The sequence below is a fragment of the Suncus etruscus genome, chromosome 2 (assembly GCF_024139225.1).
Source record: "Suncus etruscus isolate mSunEtr1 chromosome 2, mSunEtr1.pri.cur, whole genome shotgun sequence".
Classification (NCBI taxonomy): Eukaryota; Metazoa; Chordata; class Mammalia; order Eulipotyphla; family Soricidae; genus Suncus; species Suncus etruscus.
The window spans coordinates 66,037,444-66,060,493 of NC_064849.1; the positions used below are offsets into that span (position 1 = coordinate 66,037,444).

Sequence of the window (23,050 nt, forward strand, 5' to 3'; positions counted from 1 at the left end):
TGTGTGCAATTGACTCTGATTCATTCATTGGCATGCCATGTGTGATCTGAGCATTGCCATATGTGATTTCTGAGTGCAGAACCAGGAGGAACCCTCTGAACACCTCCAAGTGTAGCACAAAGGCAAAACAAAAAGAATAATAATAAATATTAAATAAATATATAATATAATAATATAATAAATAAATATTACATCAAATAAATAAAATAAAATAACTCCACAAAGGGACTGCCTCAAAAACAAAGTACAAGACCATCGGTTATTCACTGTATTGAGCACCTAAAGTGAGTGATGCTGCAGGTTTGTCAATGCAGAGCTGATAGGAGAAGTAAAAGCAAGGATAGACTGTGGATGACTGCAATGTAATGATTAGTACAGCACAGAAAACTTTAAAGTCAAAAGGCTGGGGTGCTCAAGGCAACTCCCAAATCTTGTAAATCCGCAGACCCTTGGACAAGCAAAAATAGAACAGCTAAGTCAAGGGAAGAGCTTTGAAAGACCTAGGATCAAGAAAAAAGAAGGGGGGGGGCCGGGCGGTGGCGCTGGAGGTAAGGTTCCTGCCTTGCCTGCGCTAACCTAGGACGGACCGCGGTTCGATCCCCCGGCGTCCCATATGGTCCCCCAAGAAGCCAGGAGCAACTTCTGAGCGCATAACCAGGAGTAACCCCTGAGCGTCACAGGGTGTGGCCCAAAAACCAAAAAAAAAAAAAAAAAAAAAAAAAAAAAGAAAAAAGAAGGGGCTGAGGTTCAATCCTTGGCATCCCGTAAGATCCCCTGAGCATTGCCATTGCCAGGAATAATTAATTCCTGAGTGCAGAGGCAGAAGTAACCCTGAGCACTGCTGGAAGTGACTTAAAAGAGAGATGGGGGGCCCGGAGAGATAGCACAGCGGCAAGATGCGGCGTTTGCCTTGCAAGCAGCTGATCCAGGACCAAAGGTGGTTGGTTCGAATCCCGGTGTCCCATATGGTCCCCCGTGCCTGCCAGGAGCTATTTCTGAGCAGACAGCCAGGAGTAACCCCTGAGCACCGCTGGGTGTGGCCCAAAAACCAAAAAAAAAAAAAAAAAAAAAAAAAAGAGAGATGGGGGGCCGAGCAGTGGCTCAGTGATAGGGCATTTGCCTTGCACGCAGCTGACCCAGGATGGACCAAGGTTCTGTCCCCCTGGCATCCCCTATGGTCCCCCAAGCCTTGCCCCCAGCAGGCTTGGGGGACCATATGGGATGCCGGGATTCAAACTACGAACCTTCTGCATGCAAGGCAAATGCCTTACTGCTGTGCTATCTCTCTGGCGAGGAATAATTTTTGAGTGCAGGAAGTAACCCCTGAGCACCACCAGGTATTGTCCAAAATATGAGAGAGAGATTGATTACATATCTTTTGACCTTCTGTGACAGCTTCAAAATGACTGCAGGTAAGATTTAATAGGTGTACAAGAGCCAGGTGTGGTTTCTTAGATATGTTTTTATTCTTCAGGCAACATTAATTTTTTTGGTTGTTTGTTGTATTGTTGTTGTTTGGGGGGTCACACCCAGCAGCGCTCAGGGACTACTCCTGGCTCTATGCTCAGAAATCGCCCCTGGCAGGCTTGGGGGACCATATGGGATGCCAGGATTCGAACCACCGTCCTCCTGCATCCTCTTGCATGCAAGGCAAACACTCTACCGCTGTACTATTTCTCTAGCCATTTGATTTTTTTTTTTTTTTTGGGCCACACCCGGCGTTGCTCAGAGGTTACTCCTGGCTATCTGCTCAGAAATAGCTCCTGGCAGGCACGGGGGACCATATGGGACACCGGGATTCGAACCAACCACCTTTGGTTCTGGATCGGCTGCTTGCAAGGCAAACGCCACTGTGCTATCTCTCCGGGCCCTTGATTTTGTTTTTTGAGACCACACTTGGCAATGCTCTGAGGGCTTACTCCTGGCTCTGCACCCAGTGATCACTCCTGGCAAGGATAGGGGAACCATATGAGGTATCAGGATTGAACATGGGCTGGCTGTGTTTAAGATAAGTGCTTTAACCTCTGTACTATTGCTCTGGCCCTTAAAGATGGTTCTTTTGTGTCAAAGATCTCCATGTTTCCATGCCTTTGGACTGTGTACATTCCAATAGTCCTCATCATACATTACCATGGCTTCACTATCTTTCTGCTTTTACATATTCCAGTGGGTGCCTAAAGAGCGGGGGTCTCAGAGGATACCCCTGCATTAGAGCAGAATATTTTGCTGACTTTTCCAAACCAACTCAGATGCTTATATTATCTCCTGGACTTTGCCCTGAATCTCAAAAAAATCACTTGGTGGTTCCCCAAGGGCCAGTGCCTATCGTTTATTCATTCACTCATTATCTGTGCTTGGTGGAATGTTGTTTTGTTTGTTGGTTGGTTTTTCAATTTCACCCCTATCTTTCCCTTTGCTGTCACTGTGATAACAGATAATAGAGTCAACACACACTTGTTATGTGCTCACATACTTCACTAATGGCCACCATTTGGTAGATCACATGATTGGTTGTACAGGTACAGTTATGCCAGAAACTAAATTTTGGGTTTCAGGTTTGCAAGGCATGCAGGTGCTGCACCACTCAGTTCTGTGTCTGGAAAACCATTAAGTGTTTAATATAGCACCCCCAGAACTCAGTCACTGTACCCCCAAATGCAGAATGAGACAGGAAGTGAGGCCTCCTAGTAAAGAGGAAAGAAAGGAGAATGAGATTTCAACAAGCACAAGCTACTCCTAAAGTAAGTAGGATCCTAACTGAACAGGTCTTTGAGAATTGGTTTCAGACTTAGATCTCCATGGATAAACAAGCCTTCAGAGAGATGGACCTTACACATTCTATGCTCTAGGACTGGGTGATGGGGGGATGAGCTAGTTTGTACAGACCTGGCCCCTTCTGGGCCTCAGGAGACATCAGTCCTGAGAGTTAGAGCATGAAGTTTAATTAAACATTAATAGTGGGACCGGAGCGATAGCACAGCGGTAAGGCATTTGCCTTGCACATGGTCAATACAGGCCCTGGTTCGAATCCCAGCATCCCATGTGGTCCCCCAAGCCTGCCAGAAGCAACTTCTGAGCTCAGAACCAGGAATAACCCAAGTGCTGCCGGGTGTGACCCAAAAACCAAAAACCAAGCCAAACAAAAAAAAAAACAACAAAAAACATGGGGGCCGGAAGGTGGCACTAGAGGTAAGGTGTCTGCCTTGCAAGCGCTAGCGTAGGCGGACAGCGGTTCGATCTCCCTTCGTCCCATATGGTCCCCCAAGCCAGGGCCGATTTCTGAGCGCATAGCCAGGAGTAACCCCTGAGCATCAAACGGGTGTGGCCCAAAAAAAAAAAAACAACAACAACAAAAAACATGAATAAGTAGGAGTAGAATAAGAGGTTCCACAGAGGGCTAGTGTATTTTCTCTTCTGGCTTCCCATTATGTGTGTATTGGGGGTGGGGGGGCAGTATCTTCATTTTTCCTCTTCTCTGCTCCATCTCAGGAATCATGTTCAGCATATACTAAAGAGAAAATTACTCAGCTCTTGGGAAACGCTGAGCTGGGCTCTCTCTTTTTGGCTGAACTAAATACTTAATGGTGATTCAGCAGAAAGTCCAAATCTGGCAACTAGCTGGGAGGTACCCAGAGAAGAAGGAAGGGGAAGAGAGGGAAGGGTCAGGGGTGGGGCAGCGTGTGCTGGAACTTCATCGAATCCTTCCGGGGAAAGCTGTGGTTCAGACTCTAAACCACCTCCTGGCCTTTCTGTGTTCCTCTTCTTTCCTTTCCTACACCTCCTTTTCTTTATAGGTCTTTCTGGAAGACCTAGCACCACTTCTTCTCAGAGGGGCTTCTGGAGTTCTAAACCCTCAGTGCTTGGATTTGAAAAGGCCTGGAGAAGTGTAGAAAGTTAGGACAAGGCAAGACCAATTTCAAAGCCTCATTGTGGCCCTCATCCAGGATGGGATCAAAGCTGACTTTATCGGGAAGGATGGCTTTGATATTTTTTTTCTCTTTCTGCTATAGCTCTGTTTTGATGTTTTTGCTTTCATCAGTCAAGATATTTACATCCACACAAATAGGAACCTTTGTTTCAGGTAGGCGGAGGCCTGGGGCTTTGGGGCCTTCCCAGAGCAGGGAATGATTTGTCTAGGAAGTGGGCTGGAGGCCTCTCACTGCATCCCAGTTTTCCCTGCAGGGATTTCTTTGAGGTTGGAGCAGGAAGTAGAGCCAGGCTGGCTGCAAAGCTGGAAGCTTATCAGAGCTGCGTCTTAGACCTCAATCAGGGTTGGTGTTTTCTTTGCCTATCTGAGTTTTGGCATTGGGTGATGGTTCCCTCCTAGATTTGGAAAGGCTGAGGTGGGGCAAGGCCAACCTGGAGCTGCTTTTCCACAATTAGGAACACGTGCTAAACTCCTTCCAACGACCTTGTGCAGTCTATCACAGGGCACAGCACTGCCACACCCTCAGTTGGCTCCCCGGGTTCTCCAAGGGCCAGTAGGAGGGCATGTCCTTCCTCTCTGGCTCCAGGTCCCAGGGAAGCTGATGAGCCACCACGTGGAGTGTGGCCTCCAGTGCAGGTGAGACCCGGTCACCAGTGCATGCCAATGCATGCACACTGATGCAATTTCTAGCCACTTCAGAGAGCCAGAGCCATCCCTGGAACTTATTTTGAAGTTCTGGAAAGAAACAGGGTGTAAAGTGGCGTCACTCGCCTGCCTTTTCAGCAGCTGTCTGTTGAGTACATTCCTCTTTTTTCTCTGGCCTTCTTTCTGGATCTGGCTTGGAAGACTTCCCCCAGCATGCCCTCTTCCACTCATCAGCATTCTCGCCTCCCTCCTCTGCTTTCCTCCTCTGTCATTCAAATGCTCATCCTTTCTCCAATTCTTCTTCACCATCTGTGTTTATGGAATTGGGTGAATCTGGACATCTTTCTCATAGCTGGTTTCTCCCCCTCATCCCCTGGGAAAAGACCAAGACAGACCTTGTTCTGGATATGCTGAAAAGAAAAATATGCCTATCCCAGTTGCTTTCAGCCCACTCCTGAGTAATGTGCAAGCTAGGAGGACCAAGAAATCCAACTGGCATTTCAGGTTTTCAGGGAAGCAGATGATAGTGCTATGGGGGAGGAAGCCAAAACAGGCAGGGAAAGCACCTCCCTGTAGTCTCTGTCCAAGCCTAGGAAGGACAAGTAGACAAACATTTGAGTTCTGAGGAACATCATCTATCTCCCTCTTGCTATGCTAGTGTCTCTGACTTCCTGCTGCCCTAAAGGCAGCATGGGATGGGCCAAGTCAGCAGGAGTGGGTGACAAGACTCAAGGAGCTGGCATGAGAGAGCATCGGACAAGCAAGAGGAGAAAGAATGATAAGCATAATTGACCCTTGTACAATATAGGAGCCAGGGGCCAGAGAGATAGCATAGCAGTAGGGCATTTGCCTTGCAAGCAACCAACCCAGGACAGACTTGGGCATCTCATATGGTCCCCCGAGCCTACCAGGAGTAATTTTTGACCACAGAGCTAGGAGTAACTCCTTAGTGCTGCTTTGTGTGCTACCCCACAAGAAATCACCCCTGACAGGCTTGAGAGGCCATATGTGATGCTGGGGATGGAATCCAGGTTGGCTGTGTGCATGGCGAATGCCCTATCTGCTGTGCTAATCGTTCCAGTCCCACCCCATGTAATGTTGGGTGCCTAATGGTGTTTAGGGGCTATTTTCTGCTCAGTGATTGATCATGGAGCACTCTTTCCTGGGGACCATGTGGTGCTGAGGAGCTAACCCTGGTTCCCACCTGTAAAGTATGTGCTCATTCTGAGCCCTGCTTGCTTGCTCTAGATTCCAAAGAAGACATTAAAAACTTACATGGCCCTTTGCATAATAACTAGGCTCCCCTCTGAAGAGCTGAGAGGGAAATAATTGTGCTGATTCGTGTAGTCACAAAGACTGAAAACCCCCCAGCTCTGTTGCTGTTGGTTTGTAAAGTGGAGAGCGAGGGAGGTAGAGTGAAGAAAATGTATTTCCACCTCTCTGCTTGACCCATCCAAGGCTCAGAAAGAAATCCGGGCCGGCCCGGAGAGATAGCACAGCGGCGTTTGCCTTGCAAGCAGCCGATCCAGGACCAAAGGTGGTTGGTTCGAATCCCGGTGTCCCATATGGTCCCCCCATGCCTGCCAGGAGATATTTCTGAGCAGACAGCCAGGAGTAACCCCTGAGCAACGCCGGGTGTGGCCCAAAAACAAAACAAAAAAAAAAAAGAAATCCGGGCCTAGGACAGGACAGTCCCAACCTCAGCACAGGCATTGTGGTCCATCACCTTTCCCTCACAGTGAAGGATTTATTTCAAGAGGTGAAATGGTGAAGCAACATTTTGGAAAGATGTAAGGAGAGAGGGGGATAATAAGTGTGTTCAAGACAGAACATGGGCAGCAAAGAAAGTCATAACAAGTGATATATGATCAAGGGAGAACATGGACTTCAAGTGCAAGTCTGAGTGACTGTTGGAAGGAGTTTTTAAAACAGTTCCAATAGCCAGGGGATGTCGGGATTGAATCCCATATGGTCCCTCAGCCTTGCCATAAAAGATCCCTGAATGCAGATCCTGGAGTAAGCCCTAAGCACAGCTGTGTATGCTGACCCCTCCAAAATTTTGAAAGAAAGAAACAGTTCTTCCGAATGGATTTTTCTACAGTTTTGCATACATAAAAATTAATCTGGATTAAGTTCTTCAAAATCCTTGCACTGTTAATAGTGTTCTCATAATCTCAGGGATTCTTTTGTAACTTCTCTAACAAGTCACCCTTCTCTGGGTGGGGTCCTTAAATTTCTGGATCTGGGCAGTACCTCAGTTTCTCTTTAGCAATTTGTCAAAGGATGGGGTTTTTATTTTATGCCTGTGGGCTACTTAAGGACTAGGAAGTCTTTGCTTAAGTTTTTTTCTTTTATTTTTTGAAGGCAGGGTGTTTGGGCTATACCCAGTGGCATTCCAAAATTATGCCTGAGGGGCTGGAAAGATAGCATGGACGTAGGGCGTTTGTCTTGCATGCAGAAGGACGTTGTTTCAAATTCCAGCATCCTATATGGTCCCCAGAGCCTGCCAGGAGCGATTTCTGAGCGCAGAGCCAGGAGTAACCCCTGAATGCTGCCGTGTGTGATCCAAAAACAAAAACAAAAATTATACCTGACATGCGTGGGAGACTATATGGGAGAGGCTCAAACTCCGGTTGGGCATGTGCAAGGCAAATGCCCTACCCTCAGTGCTATCACTCCAGCCCTGCTTAAGTTGTTTTTGTTTTTGTTTTTGTTTTTGTTTTTGTTTTTGGGCCACACCTGGCAGTGCGCAGGGGTTACTCCTGGCTATCTGCTCAGAAATAGCTCCTGGCAGGCACGGGGGACCATATGAGACGCCGGGATTTGAACCAACCACCTTAGGTCCTACATCAGCTACTTGCAAGGCAAACACCGCTGTGCTATGCTATCTCTCCGGCCCCCTGCTTAAGTTTTTGTTTTGTTGGTTTTTTTTTTTGGTTTTGGTTTTTGGGTCACACCCGGCAGTGCTCAGGGGTTATTCCTGGCTCCAGGCTCAGAAATTGCTCCTGGCAGGCACGGGGGACCATATGGGGCGCCGGGATTCGAACTGATGACCTCCTGCATGAAAGGCAAACGCCTTACCTCCATGCTATCTCTCTGGCCCCCAGCCTGCTTAAGTTTTTATTATTACTATCTCCCAAAAGTACATTACAGGGCGTCACTACCACCTACAAATCCCAAATCCTGCTTTCAGACTCATCAAGTGAAGATTTATTTACGAGCTGATGCTTATAAGTCTGATCACTTTTAAAATGTGGTACCTGGGGCCAGAGAGATAGCTTGGAGGTAAGGCATTTGCCTTGCATGCGAAAGAACGGTGGTTCAAATCCTGGCATCCCATATGGTCCCCCGAGCCTGCCAGGGTCGATTTCTGAGCGTAGAGCCAGGAGTAACTCCTGAGTACTGCCGGGTATGACCCAAAAACAAAAACAAAAACAAAAAAAAAAATGTGGTTCCTTCCTTCCTCCTCCACCACTTCTTTCCTTTTTCCTCCTTTTTTTTTTTTTTTTTTGGTTTGTTTTGGAGCAATGCTCAGCAGTGCTCAGGGCTTACTTACTCCCAGCTCTAGGTTCAGACTATGGATGTGGTGCCAGACCCCAAACCCCATCTGCTGTGCCCTACAGAGTAATTCATTTTAGATTGCTTCACTTACCTGTTTGTCTAGAATGTTGTTTTTTTTTTTTTTGCTTTTTTTTGGGGGGTCACACCTGGCCGTGCTCCGGGGTTACTCCTGACTTTATGCTCAGAAATCGCTCCTGGCAGGCTTAGGGGACCATATGGGATGCTGGGATTCGAACCACCGTCCTTCTGTCTGCAAGGCAAACGCCTTACCTCCATGATATCTTCCGGCCCCTAGAATGTATTTCTTTAACTATTTTTAGACTGAAGGTGAACTGTACCAGAACTGTTGCTCCTTCCATTATTTGTAATCCTTGAACCCTGTCTGCATGTCTCACCTCTATTGTGTTGAGTTCTTGTGTCCCTACTGAGAACAATCTTAAGAGTGGGAGCTGCAGAGCATGTCCTGCTGCCTACTGCAGTCACTTCATACAACTGCCATTTCCCTCTGAGACTCTAGGACTCTGAGACAGTTTGTATCTTGACTCCCCCTTGACTTATTCTATGGCTTTGATTGCCCACTTTGGTTAGTAAACTTAGGGAGTCAACTTCCCACTGACAAAATGACAACTCTGGAGACAGTGTGCATGCATCTGGGTGACTGATGTGTATGGGGAGAGCCTGGGGTTGGCTGCAGGACAGATTGGAAGAGCCTTTTGACCTGAATTTCCCTTTAACTGGGAAGAAAGAAGAAGCCCATCAAGAGTGATAGAGGGACTAGCCTGTTTCTTCTGCTCAGTTTGAATTACCAGGAGAGGAGGCAGCATTCTGGGTGTAGGATTCCCAGGGGGTGTGGAAGAATTGGCTGGTGTCATATGGTGTGGACACTTGCCAACTAGGTCAGTTTATTGGTGACCTTAAGTGCACTGTCCTTTTGTGGAGCGTTCCTGCTTCCCTCTGATCAGGTCCTACAAAGTGTATAGCTAGAGGTTCTTTTAGAGTTTTTCTCTTAAGGGCACCGGGGATCCCTGCTCTCTTGGATCCTGTGAGATCTCAGCTGCTCTAACAAAACACCAACAGTAGCTTAAAAACAACAGACACCTGCTGTTAGGGTTCTGACAACCACGAAGCTCTGCATGTAATTTGTCAGCCATGCTTTGTTCCTTCCCAAAGCTCTAGGGTGAACTATTTCCTGGCTGCATCTACTTTTTACAGATCTCTATTTCCTAGCCACAATTTCCCTTTGCCTTTAAAGCCTCCATCCTCATTTCATCAGCTCTATGACCTATTTCTTCATCAAATCTCCTTTCCTCTCACTGGTCCTCTCCTCTAAAAAGGGATTCTTGTGATTATCTGGGCTACTCCTATAATCCAAAATAATTTCTATACCTCAGAACCTCAAAGTTAATTACATTGGCAAACTTCCCTTTGTCAGGAAAGGTAGCATGCCCAAGATCAGGATGTTGACATCTTTGGGATTGCCATTCTTCAGGCCCCAGGAGTTCTGATAGTGTTGTCCAAGGAGAGAAGTGAAGGAAAGGTGACTGTGATTCCCCTGGGAAACTAAGTCTGAGGATGGGGGTGGGGGTAGAGATACCTCAGCTTTGAGCACAATGACTGGATCTACAGCTCATGGGTCAATAGAGGCTACAGGCTTTGAACCTACTTCTACTTGGCAGCTCAGGCCCTGGGTTCCTGGCAGGCCCTGTAATCACTGGGTTCTTAGTTCCTTCCTGCTTGCCCTCCTTAAGGCACCTCTGTCACCTTGACCTTGAGTTTTTCAAACTGGCAGATTAAATAACCCACTGCTGACTTGAGCATCTTGATAGTCACTTTCACCTTGATAGTCTTTTTTTCTAATCCAGGGAACAGTTAGGTAATAGAAGAGAAAGAGAACATGCTCAAGAAATACAGACAAATATGGGATTCTGCAAGGGTCTCTAGAGAAACAGAACTCAACCCCCACAGCCAGTTAGCAGGAAACAAGAACAGGGCATTTTGGGGGGGGAGCGGGTGATCAGCAGACCCAATGGTGCTCAGGAGTTACTCCTTGTTCTATGCTTAGAAATCGCTCCTGGCAGACTCAGGGGACCATATGGGATGTCAGAGATCAAACCTGGATGCGTCCAGGGTTGGCTATATGCAAGGCAAACACCTCCCTCTGTGATATTGCTCTGGCCCCAAGAACCAGCATTGTTTTAAAACATTCCAAATCTTGGGGCCGGAGAGATAGCATGGAGGTAAGGTGTTTTCCTTTCATGCAGAAGATCATTGGTTCGAATCCTGACATCCCATATGGTTCCCCGAGCCTGCCAGGAGCGATTTCTGAGCATAGAGCCAGAAGTAACCCCTGAGTGCTGCTGGGTGTGATCCCCCCCCCCCAAAAAAAACAAAGCATTCTGAATCTACCTTTTTTTTGCCCCCTCCTCCCCCAAATTTACTTTTTTTTTTTTTTTTTGGTGTGTTTGTGTGTATTTTGAGCCACACCCGGCGGTGCTCAGGGGTTACTCCTGGCTGTCTGCTCAGAAATAGCTCCTGGCAGGCACGGGGGCCATATGAAACACCGGGATTCAAACCAACCACCTTAGGTCCTGGGTCGGTTGCTTGCAAGGGAAACACCACTGTGCTATCTCTCCAGGCCTCCAAATCTACTTTTAAAGATCTCTTTAAAAGGCTTTATTCAGTGATTCACAACTTGGGGCATGATCTTGCATAGCTAATTTAAATTGGAAAGGTTTTCATCAGAAAGAGGATACATCTAGGTTTTATGGACCAAAGGGAAAAACATTGCAGGCAGGTGACTTCATAGGGGAAGGCAAGGTGATGTGACAGATAACCTCTGATTGACTGGAACCAATCAATTCTTCATTGAAACTACAATTTATCATTTATCATTTATCAAAATTTATCATTGCTTTGGAGGCTGGAAAGATAGCTTCCTGTCTGGCATGCAGACGCCCCTAGTTCAGACCTCAGCATGTGTGGTCCCTCAAGAATCTGCATAAATCAGTGGTATTCTTCTAGGGAGACCTCCCCCTCATGTGTATCTGTTGATTATAGTGTAGTCTTGGCATAAGTGACTCCACTTGAGGACCACTGTTTAAGTGGGGTGGTATTGTAAGAGAGGTTTAGGGTTCAGTAGCACTTGGAGACTTCTTGGCTTTGTGCTTAGGAGTCATCCTTGGCAGTGCTGAGAACTGAACTAGAGTTGACTCGAGTGGTCATATGCAAAGCAAGGACTTTACCTCCTGTACTATCTCATCTGTTGTACTCAGGGCTAATTCCTGGCTCTGCTCAGGGGGAACTGTTTGGTGTTGGGAATTTGAACTGGGGTTGGGTGTATGCAAGGTAAATCTTAATCCCTGGATTTGGTTGGGAGGAGGGTCCACACCCAGTGATATTCAGGGCTTACTTCTGGCTCAGAGTTTAGGGATCATTCCTGGTGGGGTTTGGGGGAACCATATGAGATGCTGGAAACAACCTCGGTCAGCTACATGCAGAACATGGCCTCAGGGTTTTGGTTTCGGTTTTGATTTTTGGTTTTTGGGTCACACCTGGTGGCGCTCAAAGGTTATTCCTAGCTCTGCACTCAGAAATCGCTCCTGGAAGACCTGGGGGACTGTATGGGATGTCAAGGATCGAACCACCATTCGTCCTGGGTTGGCTGTATGCAAGGCAAAAACCCTACCACTGTGCTATTGTTCTGGCCCCTTTGTTTTTTTGTTTTTGTTTTTTTTGTGTGTGTGTGTGTGGTTTTTGGGTCACACCCAGCAGCTCTCAGGGGTTGTTACTCCAGGTTCCATGCTCAGAAATTGCTCCTGGTAGGCATGGGGGACCATATGGGACTCCGGGATTCTAACCGATGACCTTCTACATGAAAGGCAAACGCCTTACCTCCATGCTATCTCTCCAGCCCCTGTTTTGTTTTTTAATAAGCCTTAGTTTATTAATAAAGGTTTATTAATAAGCCTAGCTTATCCTCCCCTTTTTGGGTGGTAGGATCCCAACCTGCTGTTCTATGCTCAGGGCTTACTCCTGGCTTTGCACTCAGATCACTCCTGGTAGGCTCAAGGGTGCCAAGAAATCAAATCCTGATCAACTGTGTGCAAAGCTAGTACCTACCCACTGTACTATCACTGCAGACTTAAGCCTTAGCCTTCTTTTGTTTGTTTGTTTTTTGGCCACACTGGAGGCACTTGGGTTACTCCTCACTCTGTGCTCAGAAATCACTCCTGTTAGGGGGGACCACATGGGATGCCGAGGATTGAACCTGGGTCTGTCCCCGGGCCTGCCCCGTGCGAGGCAGATGCCCTACCCACTGTGTTATAGCTCCTCACTCTGGCCCAGCCTTAGTCTTTTTAATTTAGGCATAATCAGACTCTTGCTATAGAGGCCTCCAGCATAGGCTGCATCAGTTACTCTTGGCTCCCCTGGGTGCCTTAGGACTTGTCTCAGGCAGTTGCTCACTTCCAGAAGGCACTGCCATCATATTGTTCGACCATTGTCATTTGACTCAGCCCCTCCTGCCCGCTTCCTGAGCCAGGGCTCTGTCTCTCAGCTAACAGAATGCCTGGCACACAAATCTGTGTCTGCCCATTGTAGATGGTGTGTCGTTGAACAGATGAAGGAGAAACACTTAGGTTTCCAGCTGTAGCAGCTACTGGCTCCCCATTTACTTTTGACTTCTGTGGGCATCATATCACATCCTGCATCTCATAGGATTTGGGGTCTGGTAGTCAGAGGGAGGGGACAGAGAGCTGGAAGCAGCACTGGGTAAGTTACCACACTGTGTGGGTGTAGGGCAGGGTCTTTGTTCAGCCCTGGAGAAGGTATTTTCACTGCCTGCCTTCCTGCTGAGTAAGCCAGTTCACTGAAGGTAGTCAGCCAGCCTGCGACCATTGTCCCAGGAGATTAGTGTCTCAGGCAGACTGTCTCCTCACCTCATTCTCAGAATTTCTCCTTTTGTTTTAAAAGATTCCTTAAAGTGGAAAGTCAAATATTAAAACAGGACCAGGGTCTTGAGAAGCTGTGAAGATAAGCGTGCACTGCACATAAGAACCCCCTATGTGTTTGTCTGACAGTTTGTCCCCTGGGGATTTCAAGGTATCTTTGTGGCTGTTGACAAAGTTCCTTCTCCTAAGGAGATTATTTTCCTATCTTACATTCCATTACCTAGAGGAAGAGTGTCTTGAGCTGTCCCAGCCACTCCCTGAAATGTCCCCCACTGTCTTCATTTCCCCTTTCTGGTAGCCTTCCAGGACTGACCTCTCAGCCCCTTAGCTGATCATATTCTTTGAGATATTGATCCCTTCCTCATTCTGTAATCCTTAGGTGCCTGAGCCTCAGGGGTTTTGCTTGCTAATATTCCTTCCTTTCATAAGTCAATCTCTTTTATGCTTTAGTCATCTGCCTTGTGTCTGAAGGGTGGGGGGGTGAGTTTGGAAGCTAAGCCTCAGGGCACTCAGTTGCTTGTAAGTGATTGATAAATGTCACCAGGCAGGTAGCACTTGATACTGAAATACTCCACTGAAAAAGATAAACCCAAAATGTATTTATCAGGATATTTCAGCTCATCTAGAACTTCTTTGTATAGTCCCTACTGGCTACTTCAAATCCTTCTGGGATTCTCCTGTTATGATAGCATCTTGGATAACAGTTTCTCCATGAAAAAGCAAGAGTGTCTTCATTTTTCAGTTTGTTTTTGGCCATACACAGTTATACTTGGGTTATTTTTAAACACCTACTGCTTGCCAGATGCCAGGCCATGCATTAGAATTCGAAACATATAGGGGCTGAAGTGATAGCACAGTGGTAAGGTATTTGCCTTGCATATGGCCAACACAGGATGGACCCCAGTTCAAATCCCAGCATCCCATATGGTCCCCTTAGTGTGCCAGGAGCGATTTCTGATCACTGCCAGTTGTGACCCAAAAAAACACGTGGGAGAAAACTCAATTCCTGCCCTCCTCCTGCGAGAAGATGGGGGTGGGGTGGGAGGTCCTTAAAATGCAGACAGTAAATGCTTAAGCCTGAATGCTTTGGGAATCCTGATCTTTGAATCCCAGTAGCCTAAGCTTTCTCAGCTCACACCCCCCTTGCAAGTAATAATGACTATTAGGATTAGAAAGCAAAGAAAAGGGGCCGGGATGGTGGTGCTAGAGGTAAGGTGTCTGCCTTGTAAGCGCTAGCTATCATAGGACGGACCTCGGTTCGATCCCCCCCCCCCCCGTGTCCCCCCAAGCCAGGGGTGATTTCTGAGCGCATAGCCAGGAGTAACCCCTGATCATCAAATGAGTGTGGCCCCCCAAAAAAAAGCAAAGAAAAAAAAAATACTCACTGTCTGTGAGTAGAGGGGAGGAACAAACTTCATTTCTTTTTGTTTGTTTGTTTTTTGTTTTTGGACCACACCTGGCGGTGCTCAGGGGTGACTCCTGGCTGTCTGCTCAGAAATAGCTCCTGGCAGGCACGGGAGACCATATGGGACACCGGGATTCGAACCAACCACCTTTGGTCCTGGATCGGCTGCTTGCAAGGCAAACGCCGCTGTGCTATCTCTCTGGGCCCACAAATTTTATTTCTTATACATAAAGCATGGCTGAGAGATCTGAACTGCCAGGCACTTGGTCAAAAAATAAGTCCAATCAAATGCATGGAACAGGTGACATTTGAACTGGTTCTTGAAAGATGGAAGTTTGCCAGGTAGAGTCAGGGAAGAAGGTTACAGGTCAAAAGTAGAGAATCGTGTCAGGTTCTTTGCTGAAATATCCTGAAACTCAAGTAAGGTTAGAAAATACTTGGACAGGGCCCGGAGAGATAGCACAGTGGTGTTTGCCTGGCAAGCAGCCGATCCAGGACCAAAGGTGGTTGGTTCGAATCCCGGTGTCCCATATGGTCCCCCGTGCCTGCCAGGAGCTATTTCTGAGCAGACAGCCAGGACTCACCCCTGAGCACTGCCGGGTCTGGCAGAAAGAGAGAAGAGAGAGAGAGAGAGAGAGAGAGAGAGAGAGAGAGAGAGAGAGAGAGAGAGAGAGAGAGAGAGAGAGAGAGAGAGAGAGAGAGAGAGAGAGAGAGAGAGAGAGAGAGAGAGAGAGAGAGAGAGAGAGAGAGAGAGAGAGAGAGAGAGAGAGAGAGAGAGAGAGAGAGAGAGAGAGAGAGAGAGAGAGAGAGAGAGAGAGAGAGAGAGAGAAAGAAAATACTTGGACAATCAAAGTAAAAGTAAAGTAAAGAGGTTAGGCATGATCTTTGGATATAACAATCGAGTGTTTGTGTGAATTTAGTGGAGTTTGAGGAGAACCTCGTGAATTGTGGGTGCTTTCAGAAAGGAGACTCGGCTGAAGAGAGTACAGGATTAGGACACTTGTCTTGCATGTGGCTGGTTTTGGTTCAATCCTGGAACCTCATATGGTCCCCTGAGCCCTGCCAGGAGTGATCTCTTAACAAAGAGCCCAGAATAAGCCCTGAGCATCACAGGGTATGACATTTCTTCCTCCAAAAAAGGGAAACTTAGGCAAGGGAAATTCTTTTTTTTTTTTTTTTTTTTTTTTTTTTTTTTTGGTTTTTGGGCCACACCCTGTGACGCTCAGGGGTTACTGCTGGCTATGCGCTCAGAAGTTGCTCCTGGCTTCTTGGGGGACCATATGGGATGCCGGGGGATCGAACCGCGGTCCATCCTAGGCTAGCGCAGGCAAGGCAGGCACCTTACCTCCAGCGCCACCGCCCGGCCCCAAGGGAAATTCTTGAAGACTGAAGCACAGCTTTGCATGTAAGAGCCTGGAGTTGATCCCTGGCACTGCATGGTCCCCAAGCTAGAAAACTGGGAAGCTGCTAAGGTAGGAAATTGGGGATCGGGGAAATGGCTGACAGTAGTAAAGTTTGTACCTAGCATGTATGGCACTAAGTGTTCAATACTCAGCACTGTCTCCTCCTTTACCTTCTTTTTTTTTTAAACTTGATTGATTGATTGGCCTTTGGGACATACCGAGTGGTGTCAGGGGTCACTTGACTCTGCACTCAGAAATCGCCCTTAGCAGGCTGGGGGACTATATAGGATGTCAGGAATCAAACCAGGTCCCTCCCGAGCCAGCCGTATGCAAGGCAAATGCCAAACCACTGTGCTATCTCTCCTCCCTCCTCCCACCTTCTTAACCTTGAGTATAATAACCCTGATGATACTGAGCACTGTAAACTGAGCAGTACACTGTGGACCAGACCACAGACCCAAACCTATGAACTATCAATGAGCATTGCTGAGAGAGGTTCAATTCTGCTGTGGGTTATTTTACTGGGGAGTTATTAGACTAGAGAAAAAGAGTCCAATGCATATGCCTGCCTTGCATAGGGTGGCCATTCTGGTCCCCAACATTGCCGAGGAACCCCACCCCTCACAAAAAGGAAACTAACAGGAGAATTTGAGGTCTGATTTGCTCTATACTGTGAATCCCATCTAACACTCAGCACTCAGTAAGGCAACTGCCTTACCGCTCTGCCCCTAAAATGGGAAATTTTTATGGTTAAAGGGATTATTAGCAAGAGAAAAGGATTAATTCAAGATGAGCCACTTACCCTTGAGTAAAGCTAGAGGTAGTATTTAAGCAGATTCCTTACAGATACTGACCTAGAACTTCACCACTGATGGTTGTGTTTGTGCAAGTGCTCACATGGGTGTATGTGTGCCAGGTGTGAAAATCCAGGACTCGTGTAACACGTAGAACTCACACTGGGTCCCAGCCCTTTGGTCTTGCGCTCATGACTTAGCCTCCTGAAGGACTTAGGATCACCCTGGTCACCATTTTAGGGGAAGAGGAAGCAAGGTATTGAACCTTTCCCTGTTTGTTTTCAAGTGTTTACTAGCCAGGAGGAAATGAGAAGTATTCCGGCAGCATAGGTCTCTCATGCTCTGTGAGTAATAGTTTTCAAATATCTGGTTGCCAATAGCTGCAGGGCAGCAGGTGTTAAAACAGCAGACTTTAGGAAGGTGGCTATAAGGTGGAGCCCTTCTGAGCATCCCTTCAGCATATGTCAGTCACATCCACATTGTTAGATCAAGGGAACTGATGACTCATAAGCAAGAGGCTATATGAAAGAACCTGTACTTTTTATTTGGGAGATCCAGGGATGGCAGCAAATAATTTTTTTTTTCTTTTTGGTTTTTGTGCCACACCCGGTAACGCTCAGGGGTTACTCCTGGCTACGCACTCAGAAGTTGCTCCTGGCTTGGGGGACCATATGAGACACCGGGGGATCGAACTGTGGTCTGTCCAAGGCTAGCGCAGGCAAGGCAGGCACCTTACCTCTTGCGCCACCGCCAGGCCCCATGGGATGGCAGCAAATAAGTTGCTATGCGTAGTGTGTTAGTCACATCAAAACTTCATAATGAGGGATGGGAAAAAAATCACAATAACATTCTACTGTACAGGTCTTAGTACAGATGGACATTGGCTTTTATTTGTTTGTTTGGGGGAGGCTACACACCCTGTAGTGCTTAGCCTTATTCCTGTCTCTTCACTCAAGGTTCACTCCTGGCAGGGCTTAAGGGACCATTGTTTTGCTAGGGATTGAACCTGGATTAACTGCGTGCAAACCAAGTGTTTTACTGCTGTGTTATTGCTCCAGCAAGATAGAACTTTGTAGACAACAACTCCAGGTGCCGGTTAGGAAGCAAGTGGCTATACCTGGCTGCCATGCTGGTGTACTGCACACATAGTGGCCATGTCATCATGGGAGAAAAACTGGCAGTTTTTCAGAAAGTTTCTCAGATTTACCTTGGGATTCAGAATCTCACTTCTGGGTGTTTTATTTACTCTAGAGAAATAAAAATCTCACTTGGATGACCATAGTTCACTCAAAAACATCTTGACAGGGGCCAGAAAGCACAGCAGTAGGGCATTTGCCTTGTACACAGCTGATTCAGGACGGACAGTGGTTGGTATCCCAGCATCCCATATGGTCCCCCGCGCCTGCCAGGAGCAATTTTTGAGTGCAGAGCCAAGACTAAGGGGCGATTTCTGAGTGCATAGCCAGGAGTAGCCCCTGAACATCACTGGGTGTGGCCCCAATAAACAAAACAACAACAACAACAAAAAAGAATTGTTCTACCCAGAGTGTAGTGATTAAATAACTAAGTAGTAATTGGCCAAATCTCATCAATGTACTTTCAGAAAATAGTTTTATCAAGTGACTGTTAAACTGTAGTAAATGTTAATAGCAAATTTTCCTGGACCTCTATTTCCCCTAAATCAAGCTCAGGAAAGTGACATGTAGTAATGAAAAATGATATACTCTGCACATGGGCTCTCCTCCAGTGCAAATTTTCACCTGCCAAAGCCAGTGCCAATTCTTACAGGTCTACTTCTGGCTTCTAGCCCTGATTAAGACCAGCTCTGACATGCTCTAATTTGCAACACATAGTCCCTATTTGTAACCTATTAACCTAGCCAAGGCATAAGTACATGGGCCTTGCTTGTGGGCTTGCCTTGTCCTACATTCCCACCCCAGGGAGTAGGGAGTCTTCCTGCTGATGTGTCCCGTTGTCCTCAGCAAGCATGTGTTTGGTGGTATTTATTCAGTGCTGCCTCACGTGGGTCAACTGTGCTAGTGTGCGCTGGGCCACCCGTGTTCAAGGACATTTTACTGCTGGGAAGCTCCTGGCCCTCGGTCTCATCATCATAATGGGGATTGTGCCAGATCTGCAAAGGTAAGTATTCTGGGGACAGTGGGGGCTCCCACCCACCCATCATACCCTTAGGTTTAAATGTTCCCCACATGTATACACCTCTGGGATTTCCGAGTTCTGTGTCTTGAATGACCACACTGGCATGACAAAGAGAGAGCAAACCCATTATCTATGGGTTCTTGGAAGGAGGTCTATTCAACACCAGCCCTGCCCCATCTTTGCAGACTTTCAATGCTCCCATGTGGACCCTTCTGTTTTAGTTTTCTCTTGTCCAAAAGAACCCCAGCAATGCTTCTTTCCTCTTAGACTCTATCTTGTCTGAATCTTAAAAGGTGGAAAAGGGGATTTTTTTTTTAATTATAAAATACATTTTATAGTTCTCATAATCTGCAAGAGAGCTCTACATTCCTGGGGCTCCAGCCAACATTCCCAACTGGATTTGGTCCGTTCCAAGTCTGAGTCTGTATTTGTTTCCATGGGACCCGTGGCACCACGGTGTCTTGCCCAGTGTCACTGCCTCCCAGAGAGTCAAATCACAAACCGAGAGTATCCCCCACCCCCAAAACCTGAGAGCTGTGTTGGGTGCCTGGACTGTTATTCCAGAAGCATAAGCTTCTTCTGCTCTATGATATACCTGATTTTCACCTGGTGGATTAAAGTTCTTTAACAGATTATATTGTGTTGCAAGTCAGCCCCTGAAGAGGTTGACTGATGGAGGGATGGAGGATGAGGTCTTCTTCCCTCCAAGCTCGGAGCAAACCGTCTGCCACCCCTGTTCAGCCGGCGCTTCTGAGGTGAAGCGGCGGGTAAACAGCTCGCATAAGTCAGTCAGTCTTGTGGAAACCATTAGCTTTATTTCGGTGGACAAGACTGAAATCCAAAGCCTCAGCATCAGTTCCAGCCAAAAGCCTTCTCGCCTTCCACAGACCCCTTGTTTTTTATCCCCCAGAATCAGATCCCACCCAAATGGTGGGATAAGGTACCACCCTAGGGTGGGGCAGAATGCCCTAGAGTAGGGCACAATCACCGATCAGGGTAGGATCAGTAACATAATAGTCCCCATAAATGTTTACATACACAACAATATGTTTCAGAATTTACACCTAAAGTAAAATCAACCATGCTAATTCATTAGTAGTAACTCTCAATGTGGTCCCAATAATTTCCCCTGATCATGATAATCTTTTTAAATTAACATATTTACTTTTTTGCTATTGTTTATGGGCCATGCCTGATGGTGCTTGGCAAGATGGGGTTGGGGGGATTGAATTCAGGGCCTGGCCCATAACACTCAAGCTCTTTACCATTTGAGCCACCAACTCCAGCCCTTACTAAGCTCTATGCTAGATCACAGACGAATGAGGCAAGTGTATGCTATTACTCCACAGCTCATTAGAAACTTTCTTGAGGGGCCAGAGAGATAGCACAGTGGTCAGGCATTTGTCTTGCATGTGGCCGACTCAGGACAGACCCGGGTTTAGATTCACAGCATCCCATGTAGTCCTCCAACCTTGCCAGGAGCGATTTCTGAGCGCAGAGCCAGGAGGAACCCCTGAACGCTGCTGGGTGTAGCCCCCAAAATAAATTTCTTGAGAGTTTATTCTACTCTGAGGGGACACTATGTTGAGGACTAGAAAGGCAATGGAAAAGCCTCCTGACTGATGACTCTCGAGCCATTAGGGAATCTAACCCATGAAAGAGAAGCTTGAACACATTCCTTATGAAGACAAACTTAGAACATAATGACTAAAGCAAGCAGAATCTGCTTGAACCATCAGCATTATAAAAGCTTGTATCTGGGCTTGTTTTATTTTTTTTTTTTTTTTTGCTCTTGTTCATTTTTATATTCATGAAAATGTACAGACCCATATATCAAGGAAGATGGTTAGTAAGGGTGGGAAAGATAGCATAGGTGCTAAAATAGGACATCTGGGAATGTTACATAAAAATCTTCCAAGCAGGGGCTGGAGAGATAGCATGGAGGTAAGGTGCTTGCCTTGCATACAGAAGGTTGGTAGTTCAAGTCCCGGCATCCCATATGGTCCCCTGAGCCTTGCCAAGGAGTGATTTCTGAGCATAAAGCCAGGAGTAACCCCTGAGCACTGCCGGTGTGACCCAAAAACCAAAAAAAAAAAAAAAAGAAAGAAAAAGAAAAAGAAATCTACCAAGCAGGGGCCAGAGCAGTGGTGCAGCAATTTGCCTTGCATATGGCTGACCCAGGACGGACCGTGGTTAGATCCCCCAGTGTTCCATATAGACCCCAAGCTAAGAGTGATTTCTGAGCGCATAGCCAGGGGTGATCCCTGAGCCTAAAAACAAGAAAGAAAGACAGAGAGAGAGAGAGAGAGAGAGAGAGAGAGAGAGAGAGAGAGAGAGAGAGCAGGTTTCAGCTACCACCAACAGCAGCCCAGGAAATCCTTAGAAACTGATTTTAGTAACACTATGGAGAGCTATAGCAATTTTCAAGTTGATCCTTATACACCCAGCAGCACTCAGGGGTTACTCCTGGCTTTGTGCTCAGAGATCACTCCTGGCAGGCTTAGGGGACCGTATGGGATGCCAGGATCGAACCTGGGTCCATCCCAGGTCTGCTACTTGCAAACCAAACGCTCTACCACTGTGCCATCACTCCAGACCCCCATTTGCCTTTGTTATAACAAATCATTTGAAGTAAATTTGTTTATTTCTGCAATGGGGCAGACTAGGTGGGTGGAAAGTTGGAGACACTGGTGAAGGGAAGGTCACACTGGTGGTGGAATTGTGTTTGAACCTTTATACCTTGAAATAACTATCATAAACAACCTTGGTAAAATCAGTGATAATTAAAAATTAAAAACATTATGAAGCACAGGGGACTAAGGCTCTTGCAGAGAATGCTGCCAAAACCCAGTTTTCATCTCCTGGAACTGCATATGTGCCCCCCTACACACACACCCTCCAGCATTTCCAGTAGTGAGCCCTAAGCACCACTGGGTGTGAGACCCAAATCCCCCATATAAAAAAAAACAAAAACAAATTCAAACTTAAAAGATGGTCAGGAGACTGCTAATGGGTTTAATTCTGCATTCCCCAGGCCCAGTCAGCCAGTTCCGATCTCTTGTGACCTTCTACTTGCAAGTAACTTTGTGTTTTGTGAAGAATTATTCAGGGGGTAGGGAGGTGACTCAAATGGTATATCCACATGTCTTGCATGTGAGAAGGCTGCAATTCTATAACTGACACCACATGGTCCCCCTGAGTATTGCCCTGGTATAGCTCCACAGCAGTCAACTACTCCATGCAAAGAATAAATAAAAAGTGGGACCAGGAGATAGCCGAGAGGACTGGAGCACAACCTTTGGTGCAAAAGACCCACATTTGATCCCTGCATCAAGCACCACCAAGAATGAACTCTTAACCAAGTATGATTTTCCCACCTCCACAAAAAAAATAAAATTCAGAAACTATGGGGCCCGGCAAGGTGGCTCTAGAGGTAAGGTGTCTGCCTTGCAAGCGCTAGCCAAGGAAGGACTGTGGTTCGATCCCCCCGGTGTCCCATATGGTCCCCCCAAGCCAGGGGCAATTTCTGAGCGCTTAGCCAGGAGTAACCCCTGAGCATCAAACAGGTGTGGACCGAAAAAACAAACAAAAAAAAATTCAGAACTGTACTTTAAAGCTTTACCTACAAATAGACTTGTGATAATTAAGTTCTTGGAGGTTCTGGGACCTTTATCACCCTTGAGTCTCTCTCCTCCAATGTATGGGGTTCCCAGGAGTCAAGAAAGCTGCAGGACAGGGCAGAGACAAAAGTGCCATCCAGGTGCTCTTGGATCCAACCTGTCTCTTTCTCTGAGTGTTCTTCTACCCTTTGCATCCACAGGAGAGTACTTTTGGCTGGAGCCAAAGAATGCATTTGAAAATTTCCAGGAACCCGACATTGGCCTCATTGCACTGGCTTTCCTTCAAGGCTCCTTTGCTTATGGAGGCTGGAACTTTCTTAATTACGTGACTGAGGAACTTGTTGATCCCTACAAGTGAGTTGAAATAGCCCAGGCTTTTTTTGCCCCTGCCTTTGAAAGGTCACAGCACCTACCACAGGAAAGAGAAAGCCAATATCCACCACCCACTTCTTCCTATGCCTCTCTCTGACCTTGACCTGATCTATCCTGAAGAAATAGATAGCTCATTTACCAGGGATTTGGGCCATTTTCTCTTCACTCTGCTTGGAGAAAAGTGATCTAGTGCCCTATAAGCTTTCCAGAAGTCTT

General features: G+C 46.8%; 1 protein-coding gene across 1 annotated transcript in view; it reads left to right on the forward strand.

Annotated features, from left to right (window-relative positions):
- SLC7A8 (solute carrier family 7 member 8) overlaps positions 1-23,050 on the forward strand; it is a 73,970-nt gene that overhangs the window by 35,599 nt on the left and 15,321 nt on the right. Inside the window, 3 exon segments of the mRNA XM_049768734.1 lie at positions 18,697-18,810; positions 18,812-18,824; positions 22,663-22,816. Of these exon segments, the coding sequence (XP_049624691.1) occupies positions 18,697-18,810; positions 18,812-18,824; positions 22,663-22,816 (281 nt within the window).